The 26,220-nt window shown below is 54.7% G+C and overlaps 1 protein-coding gene across 5 annotated transcripts in view; it reads right to left on the bottom strand.

The window, feature by feature from the left end:
- The window catches only part of COL27A1 (collagen type XXVII alpha 1 chain), a 142,390-nt gene that overhangs the window by 33,075 nt on the left and 83,095 nt on the right, over positions 1-26,220 (bottom strand). For 4 of the 5 annotated variants that reach the window (XR_004319439.1, XR_004319438.1, XM_032478264.1 and 1 more), the window contains 13 exons: positions 23,228-23,281; positions 21,318-21,371; positions 21,024-21,077; positions 17,147-17,200; positions 11,911-11,964; positions 11,331-11,375; positions 11,201-11,245; positions 10,856-10,909; positions 9,694-9,747; positions 8,776-8,829; positions 7,657-7,710; positions 5,763-5,816; positions 1,761-1,868 (listed from right to left, as the gene is read on the bottom strand). Coding sequence is in view for 3 of the 5 variants with exons in the window: in XM_032478264.1 (XP_032334155.1) it covers positions 1,761-1,868; positions 5,763-5,816; positions 7,657-7,710; positions 8,776-8,829; positions 9,694-9,747; positions 10,856-10,909; positions 11,201-11,245; positions 11,331-11,375; positions 11,911-11,964; positions 17,147-17,200; positions 21,024-21,077; positions 21,318-21,371; positions 23,228-23,281 (738 nt within the window). In the remaining 2 variants the exon portion in view is untranslated. The remainder of the gene's footprint in view (positions 1-1,760; positions 1,869-5,762; positions 5,817-7,656; positions 7,711-8,775; positions 8,830-9,693; positions 9,748-10,855; positions 10,910-11,200; positions 11,246-11,330; positions 11,376-11,910; positions 11,965-17,146; positions 17,201-21,023; positions 21,078-21,317; positions 21,372-23,227; positions 23,282-26,220) is intronic. The other variant, XM_032478266.1, reaches the window with a different exon arrangement.

The following is a 26,220-nucleotide window of genomic DNA, read 5'->3' as shown; positions in this document are numbered from 1 at the left end:
TATCTATCCCATGTTAGAGCTAAAGAAACAGGCTGGGGGACATGACCCTGTCGACAGGTCACCCAGCTAGTTAGAATGAAATGTGGATTCTTACTTTCTGTGACACCCCTTTTCCTAGGCTGATCCAGTTCGGGCAATTGTGAAGCATGATTACAGGGGCTGGTGGAATTTGCCAGTGGACTGAGGTGATTGCAGTGGCTGATCCCTTGTCAGCAGGAGAAATGAGTCAGTGACAAAGAATTCAGTCCAGGGCCAGGGAGATGGGAGTCTCCCTCAGGACAGGGAAGCCGTCTGGTCACTTGCTCTGACAGGCCCTCTCCAGCCGGGAGCATCCTTCATGGTGTGGGAAATCCTGAGTAAGGGCTAGAGCATCCAGTGGGGTGAGGCTGTGGGGTCAGAATGAAAACATTTGCTGGGCCCCCATCCATATAGAAGGATTTCTGCAAAGGCCCTGATGGCTCATAAAATTCTATTTTTAAATACTCCACTGTTTTCAGGCCATGGAATGGGAGATTCTGGTCCTGCAGCCTTGATGGCAGAGACTCAAATATAGGCCTCTCTTAACCTCCGTCACCCAAAACACACTCAATCTGGCCCCGGTGAACATCTTTCCAGTTCCAGTATATGAGAATTGGGAGTGATAGCAAAATACAGACCTTAACACTTCTACCACCAACACCATCTCCATCACCACAGCCAGTGTCACATCACTGCCACTGCCATCACCAACACCACCACCATGCTCATCACCGTCATTGTCTCCACCATCATCACCTTCACTGCCATCATCATCATCCCCACCATGATCACCACCACCATCATCATCACTATCATCACCTTCACCACCATCACCACCATCATTGTCTCCACCAACATCACCTTCACTGCCACCATCATCATCACTATCACCATCACCACCATTACTGCCACCAATACCACTACCACCGGCATGTTCACCACCACCATCACCAACACCATCACTATCATCACCATCACCACTATAATTACCATCATCACTACTATCACCATCACCACCATCAGCATTGCCACCGCCACTAGCTTCCAGTCATTTCCTCCTCCAAATTCATAAAGACAATCTTTCATATTTCTGGTGCATTTTATAAACTGTTTTCCTATCCAAAGCTTCATCAACTCTTTAGATGAAAAAACTAAGGCTCAGAGAGAGGCAGTGATGTGTCCAAAGCCACATTGCCAGTGGGTGCTCGAGCCAGGACTCAGCCTTTGGACTTGGGTCAGGGCTATTTCTGCCACATGTTGCTGCCTATTCCATGGTTGTAATACTCAAAAGTTCACTAAGAAAGAGCCCCCAGAATGTTGGAACTCAAAGTGAGCTCAGCACACATTCTTCCAAATCCTTCATCATACCAAATGTGTGACCCAGAGAGGGCAAGGGCAAGTGAAAGGTCACACAGCAATATGGAGACTCGGGCCAGTGCCTCTTCTGCTGAATTCAGTGTGGCTGAATATGGCAGTTGGGTAGGACGAGGTCAGCAGAGGCCAGGTTTGTGTGGGGCACAGCAGCCAGGCTAAGGAGAGTGATGTTATTCTGTGGGCACTTGGGAGCCAGGGGAGGGCTAGGCAAGGGAGGGACATGATCAAATTGGTTCTCTGGGAAGCTCTCAGATGAAGGAGGGATCACAGGACAAGACCCTTAGGAGGCTGCTGGCAAAAGACCTCCCACCGAGCTGCCTAAACAGGCACGAGTGTTATTTGCACCCAGGAGCCCTGTGCACACTCACCCGGACGCCAGTGATGCCAGGGGGACCGGGGGGCCCGTCCTCACCCTTCAGTCCCTCCTGGCCCTTCTCGCCACGTTCACCGTCAGGCCCAGGGTCACCCCTGTCCCCCTGGGTTGCAAAGGCATGAGAGGGGAGAGGAGAGAGAGAGAAAAAATTAGTCACCGAGGTCATCAGAGGCGCCAATCCTCAGGGCTCCACTTGGATGTCCACAGCCAGCCAGCTCCTGAATTCCCCTGATGGCTCTGCCAAAAAGGCCAGGCTGGCATGGAGAGCATGGAGGACAAGACAGTTTCTAGCCACGGAGGGAGCTGCTCAGAGGGAAGAGAGGACCCTGACCACGCCCGCCCCGTGGAGTTTACAGGAAAGGAGCAGGTTGGGAGACTAGGGCAATTTCTCCCCAACGCTGTAGACACATTGGGAGGACAGAGTCTTAAGAAGCTAAAGGAAAGTTTTATAAAGGAAAAAGAAAAATTCCCCCAGCCTGCCTCTCAGAACAAACTCTTTCCACATTTTCGAGTTACATTTTCAACCCTTGCTTACACAAAACAGCTTACCGTAATAATAACAAGTAATAGGTAATGCTTTCGATTGCTACACACCAGGCTCAGAGCAGTGAACTAACTGTTCCAAAGCAATGAAGTTAGTTAGTAAATTTAGCTTTAAAGGCATACTTCAATTGGACTGTGTGTTTCCATCCTCTCTCTCTCTCTCTTTTTTTTTATGTCTTACTCTATTTATTACGAGTACGCTCTCCCGTGACTGTCTGCTCTGCGTGGTTCTCACGCTCACTGGTTGCAGAACCTCCCCCTGTCGAGTGGACAGCAGTGAACACTTACACAGCTCTTGCCATGTCCAGGCTGTGTCTGGCAGGCTAGGCGGTGCCAGGATGGGGCACAGGCTGTTGCCCTTGGCCCCACGAGCAGAGCAGATGTGAGGGGCGCAGCAGGGGTAGTGGGAGATACCCATCAGAGGGCCACCTCCGCCAGGGCCTGTGGCCAGTCTGCAGGTGGCTGAGCTGCGACTGCTCAGAGGGGCCCCTGGGAGAGGGTATGAAGTCACAGGTAGGAGGAAGGGGTGGGCCGGGGAGCAGGCTTGGAGAAGCAGGGCTCGTCTCTGCCCATTTTGTTTTCTAGTGCCACGCTTTACCAGGGACACTGATAAACTGGTGTGCACCCAGGAGAAAGAGCAGAGTGCACAGGGCAGGGAGCCAGAGCCTGGGAACTGGACCACTGAGCGCACACCCCGCAGGCTGGTCCTGCTGGGACCTGGGCCCTGGGTGGAGGAGGCTGGGGTGCAGGATGGCTGGGACATTTGTAGCTCCAGTGCAGGAGGATTTCCCAATGAGAGGGGTCCAGAGATGACACACGTGAGGGAGGGAAGCGCCAAGCTGAGGCGTGGGCCAGTGCAGGGCAGATCTGGGCACCAGGAAAGGGTCGGACAATTGGTTTCTGAGGTCCCTTCCCACTGGGATTCTCAGATTCCAAGCACAGCCTGGCATGCAGACAGGCGGTCGGCCTGATGACCCTCTTGAGGACTTTCTTGGCTGCAGGATTCTCCTTCTGGCCTGTCATCCTGGCCACCTGCTCTCTGAGCTCTCGGAGGCAGGCAGCCTGTTCCAGGTGGCTGGGCTGGTTTTCAGTTGAGGAGCCCCGGCCTGGGCCCTGCAGGGGCGCTGGCTGCAGGGACTATCCAGACCCCCACAGCCTGGGCCCCCACACAGCTGGGCTGGGCGTCCTTGTGGATCCCACGCAGAATGGGGCCCAGGGTGGGGGCGGGCACCAGGGAATCCCGGAATCCAGGACATCTGCCAATGCTCAGAAGAGCCTTACAAGTTGCCTAGTTCAACCCTCTCAATTTACAGATGGGGAAACTGAGGCCCAGACAAAGGCAGAGACTTCCCAACACCGCATGTAAGTCAGTGGCAGAGCATGGGTAAGCCCCTGGATTCTGGCTCCTTCGAATTCCAAGTTTCTCTGCTCAGGGGACAGTATCTCCCTCACCCTGGATTCAAATCTTGCTGCCACCACTCAATAGCTGTGTGACCTGGGCAAGTTTCCTCATTTGTAAAACAAGCACCAAAGGGTTACTGTAGAGATTCAAAGAGATAATCCACAAAGGCAGCTTAGCTTAGTCTGATGCCTGAGCCCGGAATAAACATTAGCTATTACTGGAGTCACCGTCACAATTGCCACCATATGCTGGTTGTCAGCGAACTCAAAAGAGTTAATCAGCATAAGGAATAACATGCTGTGCATGTCCAAGAGGTTTTCACCATGAAGGTGATTCTTGAACAAACACTGTAAAGGAAACAGATTCTCTCCTGGATTCACACGAGGAGCCGGGAAGTCACCGCACACCTGCGTCACGACTCCAGCCCAAGATCTGGGGTAAGACTGACTTTGGAGGGGGTGAAAGAGGAAGCAGCTAGGCAGGACTGAGGGGCAGGAAAGTCTGTGTAAGGTGCCCAAGCCTGGAAGACCCCCTCCCATCCCACTTGGAGAAGAAGGAGAAGAAAGATGAAGAAGAAAGCGGAGAAGAAAGGTGGCTGCCCAGACATGGAGGGGGCCCCTGCCTTGTGCCACAGTTTCCTCATCTTTCAAGAGGAGATGGTAATGAATCCAGCTCAGAGGGTTGCTGGATTAAATGGGTTAATTCCTGTAAATCTTTTAAGGCAAGTGGTGCAAGCCTTGTGAATACACAAAACATTTTAGCCAAAATGTTCTTCAGTGTCATCACAATTCCAGCAGGCACTTGGCAAAGGGTGTGGAGAGGCCATCAAGTGCTCTGGGTCTCCCAAGCCAGACCCAGCTGAACCCTAGGACGCAGGAGAGTTGGAGGGGAGAGAAGGTAGACGGATGGCAGACAGGGGGCGCTCCTGACCTTGCAAGCCAAACACAGGCAGATGGGGCACTAACCAGGGGCCTGTCACCAAGGCTCCTGGGAGATGGGGAAGCCCTGGACCCAGGGCAAGCATGGGAGTGGAAGTCTGGAGATGGGGCAATGGAGGCCCAGAGAAGAGGGGTGCTTATCTGAGGTCACATGGAGAGTCTATGGGTGACAAAGGGAATCCTGGAATTGTGGCACTTGGGACCCTGAGCTGGGCAGCTGACTCACAGTATGACAGGTCAGCCCTGGAGAAAACCCACCTAATGGTCCAGGGCTGGGAGGTGGTGCTGCTAAGTCAGAGAGGGATGCCCACCTGCCCTGGGGTGCAGGGGAACCTTGTCCCCTCTTTAAGGCCCCAGCACCTGTGGCAACCGATGAATCTAGGGCTGAATTAGGCCTACATGCTTTGTTGTGAGAGTGAGCCCGGGGTTTGAATTTTGGATTCTCCACTCACAGCCATAAATTCTGGATGAATATATCTCCGCCCAAGCCTCAGTTTCTTCACCTTTAGAATGGGCACACGGTGCAGAGAGGTAGCTGAGGCTTGGGTCTTGGTTGTGCCAATTACTAGCAGTGTGTCCTTGGACAAGTTGCTTAACCTCTCTGAGTCTCAGTTTCCTCATACAAAGACAGAATTTACCCCATAGCACTGATCGAGGTGGCACATACCAAGGGCTTAGCACAGTACCTAATACCTATGTGACTAGTCCTCTGTAAATAGTGGCTTGTGGGTCATGGGTGGTGATTATTGTTCTCCTGATCTTTTAGGATGTTTGGAAGACAATAGATATCAAAGCTGCTGGCTCTGGGCCTGGCATGAGCAGGTGTTCAGGTACCACCCAAGAGAAGCTGCAGTTTCAAGGAGAAAGGCAGCAGTGAGGAATGGAAGGTGGGGATGGTCCCCGGTCCCACCTGAGCAGTCAGAGACGGGCGCTGGACAGGGCTCACCCTCACCCATCCTGCTCTCCCTGGGAGGTCTGATCTCAGGGCTTTATGGGAACACAGTGCTTCTGGCAGAAAACTTAGGTCGTGGATGGGAGGACAGTGGAGGCAGACATAGAAGGCAGTTCCAGAACATTCCCTCTTCCCTAGATTCTGCACCAGAAAGACACTTACCTTCAGCCCGTCGGGCCCTGCAGGCCCATTGTCACCTTCAAGGCCTGGCTCTCCCTGGAAAGGGTAGTGCGGAGAGATGAGAAGACATTACTGGGGAGGGGGCCAGGCATGCCTTTATTTCCTCCCCCTCCCTGGGGAAAGACCCCAACCCCTGATCTCTGGGTAGTAGAGCACTGGAATGCCTGGCACAACCAGTATACCATGGAGCAGACCCCCAAGCCACAGCCTGCTCTGCGGCAGGGTGGGGTTGGGTAGGGGTGACATGAGTTAGAAAGTGCTGGTCACAGAGCCATGCTGGACACCTGTGTCCAGGTGGGTTGTTTGCAATGGGGAGGTGTGCAGCCTCGTAGCTGAGAAAGGCTTTGACCTCAGACAGACCTCGATGCCCCTACAGGGCTTCCTATTCACTGGTGGTTTGGCCATAAGCAAACCCCTTAGCCCCCATGAGTGTCTGTTTTCTCATCTGAAAATGGGGCTGAAACACTTCCTTTAAGGGTTCCTGTGAGACAGAGCATGAGCATCCCACAAGTGGGAGCCATTGGGCATATTCTTCCTGGAACTGGAGTGGGTCCTCAGGGAGCACCTTGGTGGAATCCCATTTCTCAGACAAAGTAGTGAGGCCATCCCTCAGACTTTCCTGCCAGAAAGTTTGGGAAAGATAACAAGAACCTGAATCCCCATTTGATCTTCAGCCAGGTTCCCTGCTTGCCTTTCTAGCTCCAGAGATGCCCCTGGACACATGAGTTCTCTAAATAGCTGTCAAGTTAAGTTTGGATCTCTCTCTGCTTTTTCACAGCTGTCTAGCATGAGCTGGAAGGGGCCTCAGAAGTCATCAGATGCAGGGATGGCAAAGACGTGTGACAGGTGGGGATTCCACCTTTCTTGGGCCAGTGGCAGACATCACTAATCAATCTAAATGTGGCTCCATGAGGACAAGGCCTTCTGTTACTCACTGCTGCGAAATGCCTGGCACACAGTGGGCATCAAATGAATCCTCGTCATTCTCTTTTCTACTATGCCCAGATGGGGCCTCAGGATCCTTCTTAATGTGGCACTCCAAGAAACTACACTGATTCTATCTCTTTTGACTGACAAGATTGCCATGTAAAGGTTTCAGGCTCCACACTCATCCTTTCTTGCCATGTGGCCTTCTCCTCTCATTCTGTCTTGACTCAATTTGTGGAGCCTCTGTTGACTTTGGGCAGAGGGTAGCATGAAGCATTGGGAAAGGGGAAAGATGAGAAATTGGATTGGAAGCCTGGTGCCCCCATGAACCGAGGCTCCTCACTAACTCCCCCTCACTCCTGGGCCCCACCTTCCCCATCTGTAAGATGCTAGAGGATGCCTGCTCTGCATCCCTCATGGCACCCCCGGGCTCCACATTTAGGCAGGGACCTTATAAACCAGCACAGAGCATAGAGAGGTGGACACAGAGGCATCCCAAAGCTTCTCAGAGGAAACCAAACCTTGTGGGTTTCTTTTGGTAAAGGGAAAGATAACCTTCCATGGAGCAGTTTTCAGTGATAACAGGTGTTTTTCAATAAAAAACATTTGGAGGTCAAACATGTTTGCAGACCCTGGATTAACCCCCGCCAAAACCCCAATTTCTTGGTTGCAGGCCTTCTCAGAGCCTTGAAAAGGCTACTGCTAATGTGTAAGAGGGAACACCGAACACGCAGAGTCTGAAACATTTTGACTACACAATACTTCTTTCTGAGCCTCTGAATGGTGGAAATGCTGGCCTGCCAAGGCAGACTGGACAAGGCTGCAAAGATTCATGGTCACTTTCTGCAGTTGAGGACACTGAGGCTCAGGGAGGCTGAATAAAGCCCTTCCCCCCACCCAACACCCTTGTGGGGGTGCTTTCCGGGAAGAATGAGTTGCTTTGACTTACCCGCTGCCCAATGAGGCCCTGCTCCCCAGGGGTGCCCAGAGGCCCAAGATCACCCTAGGAAAAACCAAACGCAAGTCCAGGGCGGGTAGGACCAGCTCCAGCCCTCGCCCCACCTTCTTGTTCTCACCAGTTCTGATTTGAGGGGGTTTGTGGGGGGAGATCTTTCTTCCCCAGGACCAGAAAGAAATTGCAAAACACCAACCAGAGCCCCTGTTCCCAGCAAGCCCTGGCCGTGTCAGAACCACCACCACCATCACAGCTCACACTTACATACGCTGTTCTAAGTGCCTTTTAATTTCACACAGCGTCACAACAATCCTGCCAGGAAAGGTATGTTTTTTTGCAAATGAAGAGACCAAGGTACCGTGGGTTCAGTAACTAGCCCCAGCTCATGAGGCTAATAAGTGAGAGATTCAGGATCCAAACCCGGGTAGCTTGGTTCCAGGGAGTATCAGACTCTGAGACTTTACTCTCCCTGAGAGTCTTGGAGAAAAACCCAAATGAGGAAGAGGCCCTAAATGAACCAGAGTGAATGTCACCCACCTCCTCCACAAGACCCCAAAAGGGTCTTTCTCATGCGGGGATTTGCACGCTCTCCTCTGAGCAGCCCTGCCCCACCCAGAGCCATCCCATTTCTATCTGTTTTATATAGGGGGTGGTTTCCTGCATTATTCCAGCAAAGGATTCCGAAACTAAGTCAAGACGGACAGTCCCAGGTCTCCTGGACCTGCGCAGGGAGCAGCGTCCCCTTCCAACAGCAGAACGGGGAGGGGGCTCTGCCCAAAGCCCAGGGATCAATGGGCGCCTGTGTCCCAGCAGGTAATGAGGGGTACTGATGCTGAAATGCAGATGGTATCGCAGAGGCCAGGAGGTACAGCAGCCCCAGGGTGGGGCAGGTGCCAGAGAAAACACTGCCAGACAGGGGGCAGGGGCGGGGGCTCTGGGCCGGCTGGGCCATATGCTGTGGCCCCAGCTAGGCTCTGCTCCCCAGCCAGGAGCACAGAGAACCCATTATCCCAGGCACAAGAAAGGCCCGTTTCTCTTCCATGGAGAGGATGTGGCCGCCAGCCGGGAGCTGGCTTCAACAAGCCATTTTTCTCTTCTTTCATCCCGCCTTACCTTCATCCCAGCTTCCCCAGGAAGGCCCGGTTCTCCCACTGCACCTGGTGGCCCCTGCAAGAAAATGTCATTGGTCCCTCCCAGAGCAAGGGCTGGCCCCCGGGTGTAAGGGAGCAGATAACTGAGGCAGACTCAGAGAGGGCAAGGGATATGCTTGAGGTCACACAGCATGGAAGACACAGAGGTAGGGGCAGGCTGCAGCCTTCTGGGAGCTTGGAGCTGGGACTAAGCGGAGGGGCGTGTTTGGGCCCGGGCTGCTGAGCCCTGGGGCTACCCAGAGGCTGCTGGAGTCCTCTCCCTCCCCATGCTGTGGTTTACCACATTAGGAGTCTGTTGGCAAGCACAGGGAGGAAAATTTCATGATTCACATAACTACAAGGAAGGAAGCCAACGGATGCTGCATTCAGGGCTGAGGGATTCCAGCCCTCGTCTCTGCAGCCGGGCCAGGGTGACAAAGGTGGAAGGCATCCTCAGTACCACCACTAGCACAGCCGCAGCCCCTGCATAAAGCCTGGGGCCCGGGTTTTCTCCTCTGGATAAAGCGGGGGTGTCTGAGACCCCTTTCAAGAATCTTGCTGTATGACCTTAAGAGGAACTGGTTCTGCAGTCAAGCCTCTGTACTGGGGTGAGGTCCAAGCAGGGTCGGGGCAGAGGGCATTGCTGCTCTCCATGGTGCCGGAAAAGAGGCACTGCCAACCCCCCATGGGGGTGCTGGTACCCCAGCATCCCACCTGCTGCCCCTGGGACTGGGAGCCCAGCCCCTCACCCTGTGGCATTGTGGTGGCTTTACCCTCTGCCAGGGCGTCTCCCCGTCAGTCTCTGCAGAACACAGGACAGGGACCCCCGAGGAGGAGGGCCAGGAGGGGCTGATATCTCCCCAGCAGCACCATGGGACGAACAAAGGTCCTCAGCACTCACCTGGGGCCCCATCTCTCCCGGAGGGCCAACTGGCCCCTGGGGTCCCTGAGGGCCCTGGAAGATAGACAGACACACAGACAGTTGAGAGAAGGCAGTCTGGGCCCTCTCTGGGGTCTAAGGCTTGATAATGCAGCCTGGAGGGGCGGGTTAGGGGGAGCACCCATAGGACCTGGGGCTCTGCTGCCCTCGCCCCCTCACCTCCGCTGCACTGAGGGTACCGGTGCCTGCAGCTCCCTCCTCACCACGTGTCCAGCGCATCCCACCCAATCCATCTGCACCCTCTCCTACGCATCTACCTGAGCCCCAGCGCGACCTCCCTGGCTCAGAAACCTTCCAGCCCCCGACCCTTGCTCACTCTGTTCCCTCTGCCTGGAATGCCCTTCCATCTGCCCCTGGTCAATCCATTGTTCAAAAGGGCATCTGCCTGGGCCTCAAGCATGGGGGGCTTCAGACATGGCCCAGGGGGGCAAAAGCCTCCAGTACTCCCCCTGCCCTATCTGAGATTCCTCCTCCCAAACCCCGAGACTGTGTTCTCCTCTCCACCACCAGCCACATCCTTCATAGCCTCCTCACGGGGCCCTCAAATATGTGGGCTGTCTCCTAAACCTCCCTCTTCCAGGGAGATCCTCTGAAGGGTCACCTCCGTTTCAAACCCCTCAATAGCTCCTTGTTGCCTTTTGGAGAAAGAGCAAACTCTGTCCATGGCTTTGAGCAACCAGCCCGTGACCTCTTCCTGCCTTCCCGACGTCTGGCTCCTCCACTCCAGCCACGCCGGACTCTGTAGTTCCCAGGCAGCTCTCTGTTTATTCTCATCCTGCCCTCCCCATCTCGGAGACTTGAAGTACTCCCTTCCCTACACTTTTCACTGTGCCAAGCACCCTATCCACGTTTTCTTATTTCATCCTCACAATAGGGTGGCACGATAGGAACAATTACTCCCATTTTACTGGCAAGAAAACTGAGGCTGGAAGGTCTCAGAGAGCTTAGACGCACCCAGAGATCCTGACTTCCCCAATCCGCGCTCTGTCCCCAATCCCAGGCCTGTCCCATCTCCAACCTCTCTCCTCATCTGAGCACAGGACCCACACCCCCAGGGGGGTGGTCCATCTGAGACCAGCCTGCCAGGGGTGAAGCTGCAAAGAGGGACAGAAAGGGCACCTACCGGTTCTCCTGGGAGGCCCTTGGTGCCTGGGGGGCCAGAGGGACCTGGGATGCCCTGCAGAGACAAAGGTGACCTTAGTCCCACCATAGCCTTCTCCACCCTACGTGTCTCTTGGGTCTCAGTCAAGCCATCATAGTGAATCAGGGTCCCATCCCCACCCTCTGCTGTGTGACGATGGGGAGACTGAGTCCCAGAAGCGAAGAGGTGTGCCGGAGGGTCTTCAGGGCAGGGAGTGGGCAACCGGAACTTCCGGGGTTTCCACAGCAGGCTGGGGACTTGGCTACAGTGGCTCTTTTCTCCCTGCAGTGCCCCACAGAAAGAATTCCACGAACCGGTGCTACTTACAGGAAAGCCTCGCGTGCCCAAGTACCCTCGCTCGCCAGCCGCGCCCTGGAAGCACATTTAGGGTTCATTAGAAGCACGGCTCACAAAGCAAGGAGTGGGGAGAGGGGCTGGCAGCCTTGTCCTGACGTACCTGCTGCCCCGGCTGCCCCGGTCTGCCCTGTGGTCCCGGAGGGCCCTGCGGGAAGCAAAGCATGCAAAGGTGGGAGAGGGCGCTTGGAAGCACCCTTCATGGAGAAGGGACTCCCACTACCACGGGAGATACAAGGAACCCATGGGATCATGGCATCCATCTTTCTCCCCAGTGTCTAGATGGGAAAACTCTGGCCCAGCCAGGGGAGTGGCTCGCCACAGTCCCCAGGTGCTCTGGGTCGAGAACCAAGGACCCCTCGGTCCTGATGGGGGTAGAAGCAGTCTTGGCTCTCAGGGGCCCAGGAGGGCCTTGGGGGTCAGAGGCCATATGTGATTCCTCCTCACTCTCTCCCTCAGTGTTTCTCCCTCACACATACGCTCTCTCCCTCTCTCTCTGCTCATTCTGCCCTCCCTGCCCCCCTGCTGGGGGCCTGCCAGCACCAGAAGAGTGGCCGGATGAGCACTCAGGAACGTGCCCTGCAGTCTCTCCGGGACGCCCTGCTGTCCCACGGGGCCTGTTACTGAAGAGGCTGCGAACCCTGGTGTCTGGATTCCAGACCCAGCATGGGAGGGGTTGGTACCTTCAGGCCCCTGGACCCCTGCTCCCCAGCTGGTCCGTCTGGTCCTCGGGGTCCCTGGAATAGGAAAAAGGGACTAGCACAGTGGACAGTAGGGGTCTCCCTCGGGCTGGGAACCAGGAGGGCGGGGCTGCCCAGAGCCCTGGGCCTTTCGGGGCACAAGCGAGGGCTCCCTCCCCCTCCCACTTCCTTCGTCCTCCCACCCTCAGGAGGGTCTCCCAGTGCAGTGTGCCCGCTGAGATGGTTCTGTGGAGGGCGTGGCAAGGCTGGACTCAGCTAGAGGTACTACCGATCCAGAATGGGGCTGGTGGTGCATTTAAATCCTGTTTGAAGAAATGGTGGGGGTCAGCCAGCCAACCCATTTCACAGACGTGGGAACTAAGGGCAGAGCTGAGAGACACATGGCCACACAGCCAGGTCTTCAGACTCTGCTGTCACCTGCTGTCACCTGCTCTTCTGAGAGCACACGTGGGGCAGAAGCAGTTTGTGGACCATGGCCCTTGGGGGAACCTGACAGAGGACGTGACCCGGTGAGGGTCTGCCTGTGGCTAGATGTGAGTAGCCCCCTCCTCCAGCCAGATGTGCAAGTGAATCTGGCCCAGCTGACATGAGGAAGGAGCAGAAACGGGGGTGGGATGAGGGTTGTGGGGGAACAGGCAGCTCTTCCCTGGAGCTCCAGGCTCAGGTCTAACCCCTGAGACAGGATTCTTGGTCTTTTGAGACCTGGGAGGCCCTTGGGGCAGGTGGAATTCTCTTTTCAGATGGGAACACTGAGGCCCTGCAAGGGAAGTGTCTTGTCCAGGGTCCCTTAGCATGTTAGCAGCTAGTATTCCCTCCAGGGTTCCACCCATTGCCCCATGTGTCCCCTCCATGGGACTTCCAACAGAGACACAGATGGGATGGGGACCCCCAGAAGAGGCCCCCATGGAGAACAGTGTGGTGTTTGTTCTGCCGGGGGCTAAAGAGGCCGTGCTGTGGCGACAAGGAGGATCTTGTGAAGGAGGCTGGCCCATCCCAGTGAGATGACCAGCCACAAAACGGGCCCAGAGAAGTATTGGGGTGGGGGAAGGTATGAAGCATGAGAAAATGGAACGCAGAGAAATCATTTAAATATTGAACAAGGAAATTTTCAATTAATAATTGCACCCCCAAAATGATGATTCCTTTTATTAGCTACCTGGGGCTCCCAATGCTTCAACTCCACAGCACAACTTTAAATAGGGCCTCACTGATGAAATAAACCTGGGCCAGGAGACCACGGGGCTGGGAACCTTTGTTCCCAGTGTCTCAGGCCCTGGCCCGGTCATCAGGGGTCTAGTACTAGGCACAGTGCTGCTCAGGAAAGGCTGTGTCTCAGGGACAAGTGACTGCTCCTCGCTGAGCCTCAGATATACCACCTCTGACATGGGAATGAGAAACCTCCGCCTCAAGACAGGACATAATGCACACGCCTGGCATATAGTAATTGCTCAAAATACCCGGTCCTGCCAGAGGAGCTGCAGGCTCCCCAGAGGCAGGAGCGCAGAGCAATGGCATGGCCAGTCTGGAATCAGTCCTTTCCTCAGAACAGGCAGCTTGCATCAGCTGAGAGTTTTCAAGATGAGGTCTAATTAGAGGGCATGGGTGCAAGTCCTGGTTTTGCAGCCGGCTTGCTGTGTGACCCCAGGAAAGCCTTTTCCCCTCTCTGGGCCTCAGTCTCAGGTGGACACTGTCAGACTTAACCACCCCTGTTCTGTGCATAGGGGCCTGGTGGTGATGGAGACAGATTGGGGTGGGGGCAGCCCAGGTCATGAGAGCTGGGACAGAGGCTGAGCTGACGGTGGGCATCTGGCCCACCTGAGAGATGGCTTCTGGCCCTTGGCCTCTGTCTCTAACTAAGGCATAAATCTCCATGGAAAGAGATAAGTCTGGGAGCGGATTGGAGGCCCAGAGGTGTCCAGGGCTTGGTCTAAAATGACACAGCACCCTGTTTATCCTGGGAATGAAACCCTTTCTGGGAGAAAGGTCATGAGATCTCGAACAACAGCAATGACAGCAGTAGCAGTGACAGCAACAGTGAGAGCTGTCATCCTTATCTTACAGATAAGGAAACAGCCGATGGTCGCGCTGCTAACAGGTGGTGGAGCCAGAATATGAATCCAAGCCAGCCAGATGCCCATGTCTTTCCACCACTGTCACTGCTTATCAGTGTGGGAGTGAGCTCCCCATCACAGGCGGTGTGCAGGTCAGGGCCAGGGCACAGTGTTAGAGAAGACAATGTCTAAGATCCCTCTGACCTGGGAGACTGCTATCCCCTGGGAGCAGAGATCTCAGCGAGAAGCTGGGGCTGGCTGGGGGGAAACAGGACCAACCTTTTCTGTCCGGAGGGTGTAGGAGGCAAAGGGGATCCGCTATGCTGGGAGAGGCTTGAGGGCAGTGCATACTCTAACCCTTGCTCTGGGCCACTCTGCAGCTCATTGTCTTGTGTCCTGTGGGTGCCCCAGTCCTGCCCCCTCCTTCCCCAAATGAACATGGGCCAACTGGCCCCGTGGGAGGCAGGCCTGGGCTTCTGTTAGAGCCGTAAGTCTGTTCTCTTGTAGCAGTCACAGCTGGGGGTCTGGCTTGTCGGGGAGGAGCCCCAGGGGACAAAAATTCTGGCCAATCACAGCCCTTGTGATGGAGAGGGCGTGTACTTGTGCCCAGTACATGCTATGTGTTGCTGTTCCACCAGGTGCTCACCACATTCGAGCTTCTGGCGAAGGAATTTAATCCCCACGGCCATCCAAAGAGGTCTATTCAGGAGCTGACCCATTTTACAGAGGAGAAACTGTGACCTCAGAGAGGGCAAGTCAGTTGCCCAAGATCAAAAAGGAGGAGCTGGGATTCAAGGCCAAACCTGCAGAGCTCTAAGCCCCACCCAAAGGAGGCAAAGGCCAGTGTCGGGCACTTGGATCTCAGAATCCTCACGGCTCCCTCAAAGAGGATTTTGGAGGGAGATAGCGGAGTCTCCCAGGGAAGAGGGATTTTAGACACTGTCTTCTCCAACACCCTGCCCCTGGCCCTGACCTGCACACCCCCTTTGATGGGGAGCTCACTCCCACACTGGTAAACAGTGACAGGTAGTGGTGGAAAACACTGGGCATTCAGCTGAATTGGGTTCAAAGTCTGGCTCCTTATGTCATCCCCCAAGACTTATATTATAGAGGTTAAGAAACTGGGCTGAGGTCCCAGAGTGGGTACCTGGGAAGGCTGAGACTTGCCCCTATACCTGTGTGACCCCAGAACCCCACTCTTTGAGGCCTGTAGACCTAGACCCTGATCAACAGCCCTTCCAAGAGCCAAGGGTCCGGGGCCCCATCCTGGCCCTGGTCTCAACCCCTTAGTGCTCATTCTACCCAGGGCAGTGGGGTGAGAGAGTGGTGGGCAGCAGGGCCCATCCTGCATATGGGCAGAGAAGCAGGCAGGGCCTTGCAGACCTCCAAGCTCATTTCCCACAGCACAGATGGGGAAACTGAGGCCCAGAGAGCAGCAAGGCCTTGCTACAGTCACAGGGCAAGCCAGGGGCTGCACAGGGGGCCTGCCCAGAACTGAACTCTTTCATAGGCTCAGCAGGTGCCCCTCTGGTCCCCCACCACCCTCAGTTACCCCATCTGTGGAGTGGTGGCCAGTCAGGCAGGGAACCCAGGGGAGGCCGATTCCACAGGTTTTTCATTCCTTCCAGACCCAGCACGGGGAGGGGCTTGTGTTCCCAAAGCTCCCCTTTCAGCCCGAGACTTTCATGTGGTTGAGAGCCTGGGTTTCCTCAAGCAGGAGATACATTCTTCAAGCCACAGCCAGAGAAGGGGTGGGAAGACGGTTGTGGGGAGCTCAGTGAGTCAATGGGGGCCTGAGCCTCTGCATGTGGCAGGTTGTAGGGGGCAGGACCTGGGCCAACACAGCTCCCCGTCCAGCTAGTCTGGCTTCCTGGGGCAGGAGGAAATGTGCAGGGGGTCAAGGTGGAACCCGGCTGCCAACGGGCCTCAGCCACTCAAAGAGACCAGGATATGGCACTGGGAGGGGCCCTGCCAGGCCAGAGGAATGCCACTAAATCTTGCCTCTCCCAGGCTGACTGCTCAGACCATCTGGTTCAGGGGAAATTTTTAAACTACTTGAAATCCAGCCAAGAAGCAAATAAGCATCACAGATCCCCTGTATGAGCCTGAATGTCAGGCCTGGGCTGCCGGCTCCACCTGCGCCTTCTTGCTTTCTCTTCATAAGGCTGCATGGCCTGGCACCTGGGCCAGGCGGGAAGCAGGCAGGAAGCCACTCCGTCAGCCCTCCCTGCCTTCAGCATTCACAAGAGTCAGATTCCCTGGGGTCAGATCACACTTCTGCCATTCTAGCTGTGCAACCTGAGGCAGGTGGCTTAATCTCTCAGTGCCTTAGTTTCCTTTTCTGTAAGATGGGAATAAGAAAAGCATCAATGTTACAGGGTAGTGTTGAAGATTAAATGAGTCAGCGTAAGTGATAGACGGTGCCTGGCACATAGTAAGTACTAGTGATTACCTCTGGCTACTGTGCTCAGGCCAGCCGTGCTTAAACCCTCTGTGGCTCCCCACTACCCTGAAGCAGAGCCCATAAGCCTAGCTGTGGTGTTTGAGGCCCTGCTTGGCTCGACGCCTGCTAATTCTTGGTCTCATCCCTTCTTCATCCCTCTGTTAAACCATAAACACATGACTCCTTCTCATCTTAGGGCTTTCCCTCTGCCTGGAAGCTGGCATTAGCTCAAGCATCACCCTCTCCTTGAAGCCTTCTCTGGTAACCTGTCCAGGCGAGGTGCCTGTTGATTTCCACCATCAACACACTAATGACCCTGTAACTGTCTAACCTACTTGATTGAACCATGAAGCCAAGCCAGGGTCCTGCCATCCTATTCTCTGCATAGGTATCTGCAAAGCCTCCAACAGTGGCTGGTCCAGAAGAGGTACTAAATAAATGGTGGCTGAATGAAAGGGTGAATAAACACATGGATGGACAAAGCACTGGTACCACAGAGGCCCTCCACGCCCACTGGATGGCAAGGCCTGGTGCTCAGAAATGGTATGGAAAAGATGGGTGGGGGTCCTATGCCCAGAGTCAGACCCGGGATGAGCCTGGAACCCTGCCCGATGCTGTGAAAGTCATAGATGTCAGGGCTGGGCAGGGGATAAGGACCAGGAATTAATCTCTCTGGCAAGTGGCCCCAGCCAGTGTCAGTCCCTGGGGGCTGGGCCCCACTTACCCGGCGTCCCTTTGCTCCCCTCATGCCCGGTGGACCTCGAGATCCTGGAGGACCCTGTGGGGAGGAGAAAGAGTTTAGAGACGCCCTTTTTCAGGGAGCAAGACTACCAGTAAAGTAAAGGTTGGGCCTGCAGCCGCAGACAAGTGCTGCTCAGGAGAGGCCCCTCCTGGGCCCAGCAGCTCCAGATGGAAGGACTCGCCCAGTGGGAAGACCCGCCCCCCGGGGAGAAGCAGCCGACAAGCTGCCACCTTGAGCAGGAGTCAGCGCCTTGGGAATCTGGCAGTGGGGGAAAGGCATCTGGCTGGATGAGCCGCTTCTTTCTTTATCTCAAAATCAACAACCAGAAGCTATGAAGACATTCCTGACAAAGTCTCCTCCAACACCCATGTCCCTTTTTCTCTCTCCATCCACAAGGAGAATATGGTGACCCAAGTTCTGACCCTGAATATTACCTGAAAGCGTCCAGAAGGCTCTGACCAGGGCAGAAAGAGCCCGGGGGGTGGGGGGTGGTGAGACGGGGCAGAACCAGTCCATGGCCCTGGGATGGGGGAGCAGGAAGCATGGGGGGAGGGGGGAGGGTCAGGGAGGGGGAGGGGAGGAGGAGGAAAGCCTGGGCAGAGGAGTGGGGGTGGAGGGAGGCCAAGAGAAGGGAGCAGGGCCTGGCCTGGGAAGACAGGAAGATGGCCCGTTATCTCCGTGGTTATCTCGGTTTGATGAAGGAATGACAAGAAGAGGCACAAGGGAGAAACAGGGAGGGAGGGAAAGAAAACACAGGGCTGGCTCTGTTCTTTGCATTCCTAGCACCTGGCCCGAGGCAGGCTGATGACAGGGATTTAGAGGAAGGACTGAAGAGCACAGAGGGTGGGAAGGGAGGGAAAGAAGATGACGAGAGGAAGGCGCCCACCCTGTGGCTAGGTCTCCCTCCCCGGGTTCCAGCCCCAGCTACACACGTCATGCTGCGCCTTCACCCCTTCGCTGCCCAAGGACTCCTCGGACAGCTCAGGAGCCTCCCAGCTCAGTGGTGATTCTCAGACTGGGCGTGCTCCTTTTTCAAGAAGAGGCGGCCTCATCCCCTCTCCGAATGTCAGGGAGAGGCCCAGCTCCGTTTGGAGCTTCAGGAAAAACTCTTTCCGCTCCTATTTCTCTCTTCCCCGAGCCTCAAGGGGTACAGACCCTCCAACTGCTAAACTGATGTGAGGGGCTGGGTCCCACCCCGACCCCTTGTCAGCAGAGCAAGCAGGGTGTGGACCCCAGCTTGGCCCAATAAAAAGACAGATCTGACTCCCGGATGATGGAGAACATGAAGATTGGGTGAGAACAGGCCATTTTAGAGAGGGATCTCAGACTGCAGAAGGTATGCAATGAGTCACTGGGAAATTTCAGGAGCCAAGTCTCAGCTCAGAGGCAGTAGAGTGCCTTAAAGAGCAGACTACTCCCCCAGAGAACTAGGTTCAAATCCCAACTCCACCACTTACTAATTTTGTGACCTTTGGCAGGTGACTTAAAATTCTTTGGGCCTCCATGTCATCATCTATAAAATGGGTATAAGAAGAGTCTCTGCCTCCTAGAGTTGCTGGGAAAATGAAATGACCTAGAGGGTCCTCAGTAAAGGGTCACTGTTGGCTCTCTCAAAGGGGGAGGAGGTCAGAAACTGGGGGCCCCACAACCTGACCATCCCCCCAACAAATAATGGAGATAGTAACCTTGGCTGACCTCAGTGGACTGTAAGAGAACACGGATGTTAAAGTGATTGGAAAAGTGGAAAATGCCAATTAGATGTGAACAGTATCATCAGAAATGTCAGTTTAATAGTAATAGTCTTATTAATAATAGTGGTAATTACCATAGCCAACAAATAGCGATAGTAATTACTATGGTTACCATTCATGAAACACTTAGTCTATGCAGGTAGTTTGCTAAGCATTACATCATGCACAATATCATCTATTCTTCACAACAATCTCATAACCAAGGTGGTATTACATCGACTCACAGATGGGGAAACTGAGGCTCAGAGAAGCTATAAATGTTGTCTACAATCACACAGTTAGTAAGGGAGGATCCAGGACTCACATGTGTCTGATTCTGAAGCTTTCTGGACCTTCATGCTATTCTGCTTCCCCAGTGACACTGGGGCGGCTGGCTGTCCAAAAGGAGCCCCAAGAGATCCAAGGGTCCAGGTCCACACTGTGACACTGGAGGGTCAATGGCAAGCTTGGGATCTGAAAGCTGCAACTCATTGCCTGATTTCACTAAGTTGGAGCCAACCCATTGAACAGATGGAAGCACTGAGGAAATGGCACAAGGAGGTCAGTGGTGCCTCGGAGGTAGGGGATTCAGAGAAGGCCTGTACTTTCCTTCTATACTGGCCTGGACGTCCACACTGTTTTTCCACCTCCCACTGGCCTTCTTTTTTGTCTTAACACCTCCTTTCCAGGCTTTCCTCCTCCCTCTGGACAGATGGGCACACTGAGGTTCAAGGAGGTCAAGGTCCAGGGGCACAGATAGAATTTGATGATGAACCCCTAGCATCCTTGTTCTCTGGCTTCCGCCCTACCCTGGGCACCTCTTATGCTGATGGGCTCCAATCACTCCACCTCCAGAAGTGTCTGCTGGGCCCTGGTATTCAGGTCCTGTGAAAACTGGGGAGGGAGGTGGGCCAGCAGCCTTTGGGCTGGATGGGCTGGGACCCTCAGCTTATGCCTCAGTTTGCCAACCAGTCCCTCCAGCCCCAGGCCAGATGTAGGTTTTCCTCCTTCTTGCAAACAGGGGTAAAATATGCCATCAGGAGCCCAGAGTGCTAGCTTCAGAACCCAACTTTGCACAGTGAGTTCCCCACCTCACCAAAACGATTGTGGGGGGCTGACAGGGCCACCCACTGACTAGGACTTCCATCTTTGGATGATGGTTATGTGTCCAGGCTTCCTGCCCTGGGCTAGCCCTTCTGTATCCCTCCTCAGCACCTAGCACTGCCTGGTACATGGTAGGTGCTCAGTAAAGGGCTATTAATGAGTGAGAGAACAATTATACCAGACAGTCAAAATCTTAAGAGCAGGATCTGTTGTTTAATCATTTTTGCATCTCCAGGACTGAGCATGGGAGCAGCAAACAGTAGGTGCATGGAAAAGTTTGGGCCGTGTTTCCCTAATTGGCTCAGATAACTGGTGTGTGTGCACTTCCCTTGGGTCCAAACCATCAAAGGCTCCCTTTCCCTCCCTCGTCAGACCCCAGAGAACCCTTCAGGCTGGCCGGTGAAGGCACCTGGGCAGCCTGAACTCATCATCCCCCAGCCCTGCCCCGGGATCCTGCTTGCTCCCGACCCCTCCCTCTACACCCTTTCCCTGCCTGAAGCCCACCCCTCCCCCTCCCCAGAGTGGGCACCCAGCCCTGAGCCTCAGCCTTGGCTGAAGTGAGTGCCCTGCCTCATATCCCTCTGTCCTCGACCAGCACAGGTAGAGGGACCAGAAGCTCCAGGTGCTCTGGATGAGAGCCACTCCTCCCCTACCCCCACCTCACCCTCAGGGGGAGTGGGAGGGGCACCTGAGTCTGGGCCCCCCCGCCCCCCCGAGTGAAATAACAAAGCAATAGTGGTGCTTATGGCCATGACACTCCTTTGCAATGAGCATCCCTATGTAAGGAACATTAGCTGCATGGTTTCATTTCCCCCTCGCACCCACACTATCATGACCATGATTATCTTCTATATTTTTCCGATGAGCACAATTTAGGCCCAGAGAAGTTAAATGATCCACTCTGGCAATATAGCCAGGGAGTGAGGGAGCTGGGATTTGAGTCCAGTGCCAGGACTTTGAGACCTGGACTCCTCACGTTACTCAACAGTGGGTTTGAGCTCAGCGTACATGAGGGCTTTGCTTACCGGAGGTCCAGGCTCTCCGGGGTTCCCAACACCACCTGGAGTTCCAGGATGACCCTACCAAGAAAGAGATGAAAAAGAAGGAATCAGCTCTGGAAGGTGCCTCTTCCTCCTGCAGTCCTGCCTCGGCCGGCTCAGCCCCAGCCCAGGGCCACACGGGCAGCAGCCAGGCCTCCTGGAGGGAGAAGGAGCTGGTCATCATGAATGCCTGGGGTACACAGAGGCAGGCAGAGGAGAGCAGAGCCGTAACTACGGCTGTGACAGGAGAGGGCAAGGGGATGCAGACTTGCTCCTTACCATCGACCCCTTGGGTCCGGGCGCGCCTGGGGGTCCCATCATGCCCCGGTCACCCTGTGATGGAGACAGCAATTCAGGGAGGTCACGGTAGTGGGGTGGCTCTGTTGGAGTCAGGTGCAGAGGGCCCTCCAGAGGCTAATGAGGGATGGGACTTGTCCAAGTTCTATAGCCACATCACCCAAGGGTCCTGGGATTTCATTTTGCAGAAGCCAAGACCCCTGGCAAGCCCTGGGAGGCCTCAGCTTCCACTGCAGCACGTTACACAATGGGCTTCCCTTGAGCAAGGATGGTCCTCATCAGGGATTTGCTAAATACATTGTCCCCTTTGATCCTTGGTCCCCATTAGGCCTGGCATCCCCTGGGCTGGGCCTGGTAAGGCAGAGTTGGCAATAGAAGGCATTTCTTTCAGTCTCCCCACCCCCTGCCCAAACCTAGATGAGATGCTGGAGAATCAGAGATGTAACTCAGTCTCTCTTGACCAATCCAGACAGATTAGGCAGAGAGGAAGGGTGCCAGCCAGAGTTACGGCTGGAAGATGGGGCTCGGGGTTTGAATCCTGGCTCTGTTTGTTGAGGGTCTGTTTCTTGTATCCACCTAGCCAGCAAACATTTCTTCAGCATCCACTATGTACCCGGTATGATATTTGAGACCCTGAATGGTGGGTCAGAGACAGACAGACCTTGCTTACATGGAGTGAGACAGAGTGTTAACGGGGAGACGAACACAAATCACCAAAACAGATGCAAACTGGGGTCAGTGCAGTGAGGGAGTGGGTCTCGGAGCCAAGGCATTTTGATAGGGGGTTTGGTCCACCTGGGTGCAGAGGTGTGGTGGGGAAGGCTTCCCTCAGGAAGTCTTGTGTGACCTGAGAGAGCTAAAGGATAACGGAGAGCCACCTAGGCAAAGAGGATGGAGGCTGGAGGATGGAGTGGGAACGGTGTACCTGGCCAAGGGAACAGCATGGGCTACGCTGAGGAGGGACACAGAACACTCAAGCAACAAAAGAAGGCCAGAGATGGCTTGGATATTGCACTGAAGTTATCGAAGGTGTTACCACAGAGGTAACAGGGTGAGGGTACTCAGGACAGTTCTGTGCTATTTTTTTTTTTTTTTGCAAATTCTTATGAGTATAATTACTTTTTTAAAAAGTGAAATTTAGAAAAAAAGAGGAAGAAGGGAGGGAGGAGGAGAAGAAAGTGGTGGTGGTGGTCAGAGGGTCTGGGACAGAGGGAGTGACAAGGAAGGAGGCACGGGATGAGCCTGGAAAGCTAGGTGGGGCCAGATTAGGGCCTCAGTCTTTCCATCTATCCAATGGGAATAATATCGGCTCCCCCGAGGGGCCCTGCCTGAGGATCAGGTAAGCCCTACACAGGAAAGCAGGTACCCTCCCCTCCAGCACCCACAGTGGGAAACAGGGAGTCACATGCTTTGGGCTGGGAGCCAGTGTGAGGCAGAGTGTGGCCATGGGCACTGAAGGTGGTTCAAATCCCAGCTCTGCCACTTCCCATCTGGGTGACCTTGAGCAAGTCACCTCCCCTGTTGGAGCCTTGGTAATTGGGTCTGTGAAATAAGGTTGCTGGTGATTAACAAGGCAATGTAAGGGGCTCCTTTTTTGAAAAACGAATCTTTACCTCCCTCTGTTGCCCGCTGTGCAGTGCGAGCATGCAGGCCGTGAGAGCCCAGGCCACGTCGATGGCTGTCACACAGACACCTAACTGCGCTCAGGGGTGCTGACAGGAGGGCAGGGATGCAGTCCCAGGGGATGCTGCGACAAGGGATGTGGCTCTTTGAGGGTCTGAAAGGCCAGGGAAGCGAGGTCTGAAATACCCAGGGCAACTGGCCTCTTCGCCTTTTTAAAACTTCTAAACACAAGCTCTCTTTGCTTAGATCTCCCCTCCAACACAACTTACCTTTTCTCCCATGATTCCTGGCTCCCCGACCAGACCAATGAATCCCAGAAGTCCCTATAGGAAATGGGTAGAAAAGCAAGAGAAAGAAGGAAGGAAGGTGAATTCAGGGATGTGCTAAGTTTCAAAGGCAACTTGCCTGCCTCTCTCTTCCTCTGGACCTGTCTCCCGGGTCTCCTGCCCGTGCCTGGTAATCCAGCCAGCGCGGGGCTGCCATCGAGGACAGAGCTGCCTCTCTTTGGGCACTGTCCTGACTTCCTCCACTCCACCAGATGGTTCTGATTTCCGAGCCAAGCCGTGGGGCCGCTGCCAGCATCCCTAGAAGCGCCAAACATTCTTCCCGCGCCAGAAGCTGGGAGGCAGCCACGTTTGGGGAGGGGGTGTGGGGGGGGGAGGTTTTGAGGGGTGGGTTGGGGGTGGGGGACGGCCCTTAAGCTGTGCTGGGAAGAGGGCTGCCTGTGAGAAATCTGTCCCCATCTTTCAGGGCTCTGGGGCTGTTTCAAAGAAAAAAAAAAACGAACCTGCTGGCAGGATAGAAATACCCTCACAGCCTTCGCCAAAAGACCTGATTGAAATCTGGGAAGTGGAGGCCTTTTTACTGTCTTGTGAAAGGCTTCCTCTCCTTTCTGAAAGGGCACACACACACACACACTCACATTCACACACTGTGGTTCCTGTTGCTCTTTTTAACTCCACTGGGTGATAACTAGTCTCTGCGTTCCAGGGTTCTTCTAGGTGGCTGCTGGCCCCGCGGCTGCCCTGAGCAGGCAGACACGCACACGCTCAGCGAGGGTGAGGAGCTTAGTTGGAGGAGCAAGACAGGCAATTCCCAGTCCAGACCCCGCTTGCACCCTGTTCCAAGGGTCTGCTCTGTGGGGCCCAGAGACAGTTTTAAAGTGGCAGCTCAGACCAGGGCTACGTGTGTCTTGCAGCTGAGCCTGGCATTCAGCTCTGATCAGCATGGCTCCAAACCCCATGCACCTGTCCTTGCAATGCGTGTGGCCACGAGCAGGGCACAGATCTCCCTGGCACCCCAGCACCATCGCCACACATGGGGTGCCCTGTGCCTTGGGCTCAGAGCCCCTTCAGGGTTGAAGTATGAGGTGAGAGCGGTGAGGGACAAGGTGTGAGATCACAGCTAATAAGTCACAGAAAATAACCAAGTATTCGACTTTTGCAACAACGACTTTAAAAGTTAATTAGATCATTTTCAAGGTGATAGCAATATTAATAACAACAGCTGGCACGGGGGAGGGGCCAAGCCCTATACTTGACACTTAATCTATGACATCATCATTCAATATTCAGGTCTGTGCACCCTGGGCAAATTGCAGAGCCTCTGTGAGCCTCACGTGTGGAGTGAGGGGACTTAGATAAAGGGCTCCCCCTACCCCCCAGGCTTGTTCTGAGGACCGGCGATACTGCACAGCCCTTATAGGCACTTTATAAATGTTAGTTCCTCCTATCCCATTCTAATTTATTTTAAAAGGGCATGGGCTTAAGACAGAGGCCTGAGCTGCCCACAAGGGAGCAGTCAGACATTTAGAGGATGCCGAGTAAAGGGAATAAAAACTGCTCTGTTAAGGGGCCCCTGCCCGACTGGCCCAGAGAAACAGAAATTTCATAGCTACTTTAAATTTATGAGTTGTTGGGTCCTGGAAGGCAGGCAGGAACAAGAAGCCAAACAAGAGCCTAATGAAAAAGGGCCATACAGCGAGTGCCCCCTCCCCCTACCGGGACCCCTCCTGGGGGCACTGTCCCAGAACATCCAGACAGGCCTGGCTTGTGCCATGGGTGGAGCTGGTCCAGGGACGCTCGCCCCAGAGGCCCAGGACTTCCACCTGGCGAGGCTGGGGGAGAAGCAGCTCTGACAGCTGTGGGACAGGTGGCTCCTCAGCTGGCAAGAGGGCATGGAGGGCAGGGGTGGGGAGAGGAAGCAGCATTATCGCCTACAGAGGGCACTGCACAGGCAGGACCTGAGTCCCCAGTTTGGGGGGAAAGGCTGGCCCGGTCCTCACACCAGCTACAGATAAAGGCCTGTTGTCGACTATGGGAGTTTTTCTCAGGCCCACCCTGCTCTCATGACATTCTGCTAGGTGCTGGGTCATGGGTCCTCTGCTGGACTAGACATCTCTGGGTGAGGTGTTTGGATGCCTGGCTTCCCCCTGGACAGAGCTTCTTAAAGGCAAGGCCCATGCCTGGCGATTATCTCTGTGTGCCCAGCACCTAGGACAGGGCCTGGCAGGCTGGCTGTACTCTAGCCAGCTGTTAGAAAACTGTAAGAGCTCAGAAGGTCAAGGGTTTTTTAGCCCTTTCAGGGCAGGTTTTGGGAATCCAGCAGAACTGAGTGTCCACCTGGGCTCTGACAGCCACGTTACTGCCTGGGAGACCTTGGGTAAATTACTTAACTTCTCAAAGCCTTGGTTTCCTCATACGCAAAATGGGGATCATAGTACCTACTGCCGTAGGGTTGCTGGAGGAACTGCAGGTGATGGTATGGAAAGTGTCTGGCACAGAGCCTGGAACCTAACACATGCCTGATAAATGTAGCTGACGCTAGGATTATAAGGAAGTCCTTTTAATTTTTCCTGGGGAATCCTCTGATTCTGTCACAAACAGGAAATGCCTGCTCCTTCCCACATTGGGAGGGGGCCAAGGGAACAGCTGGCGTGGCACCCCAGGGTGCCTAGTGGCAGCCAGCAGGCTCCAGCCCTGTCTCATGGCTCAGACAGGTCTCTCTTTCCTGCTCAGCAGGCTGGGCAGCTAGCTGAGGGCTCTACCGAATAAGTGGGCCCGGGGCTGCCCCTGGCAGGGTTCCCGCTCCTCCTGGCCCCAGCTTTGCCACTACCATTCTTGGTCATCCTGGTCAAGCCCATTCTTCTCCATGGATACCAGATTGCCAACATGGACTAGGATCCAGGGGTTCTTAACCTGGGGTCCCCGTAAGGCTCCGTGGATGGACTGCAGGGGTCCATGAACTTGAATGGGAAAAATGA

Source organism: Camelus ferus, chromosome 4 (genome assembly GCF_009834535.1).
Source record: "Camelus ferus isolate YT-003-E chromosome 4, BCGSAC_Cfer_1.0, whole genome shotgun sequence".
Taxonomy (NCBI): Eukaryota; Metazoa; Chordata; class Mammalia; order Artiodactyla; family Camelidae; genus Camelus; species Camelus ferus.
The sequence above is the reverse complement of the archived record's forward strand: the minus strand, read 5'-3'. Positions and strand labels throughout refer to the sequence as shown.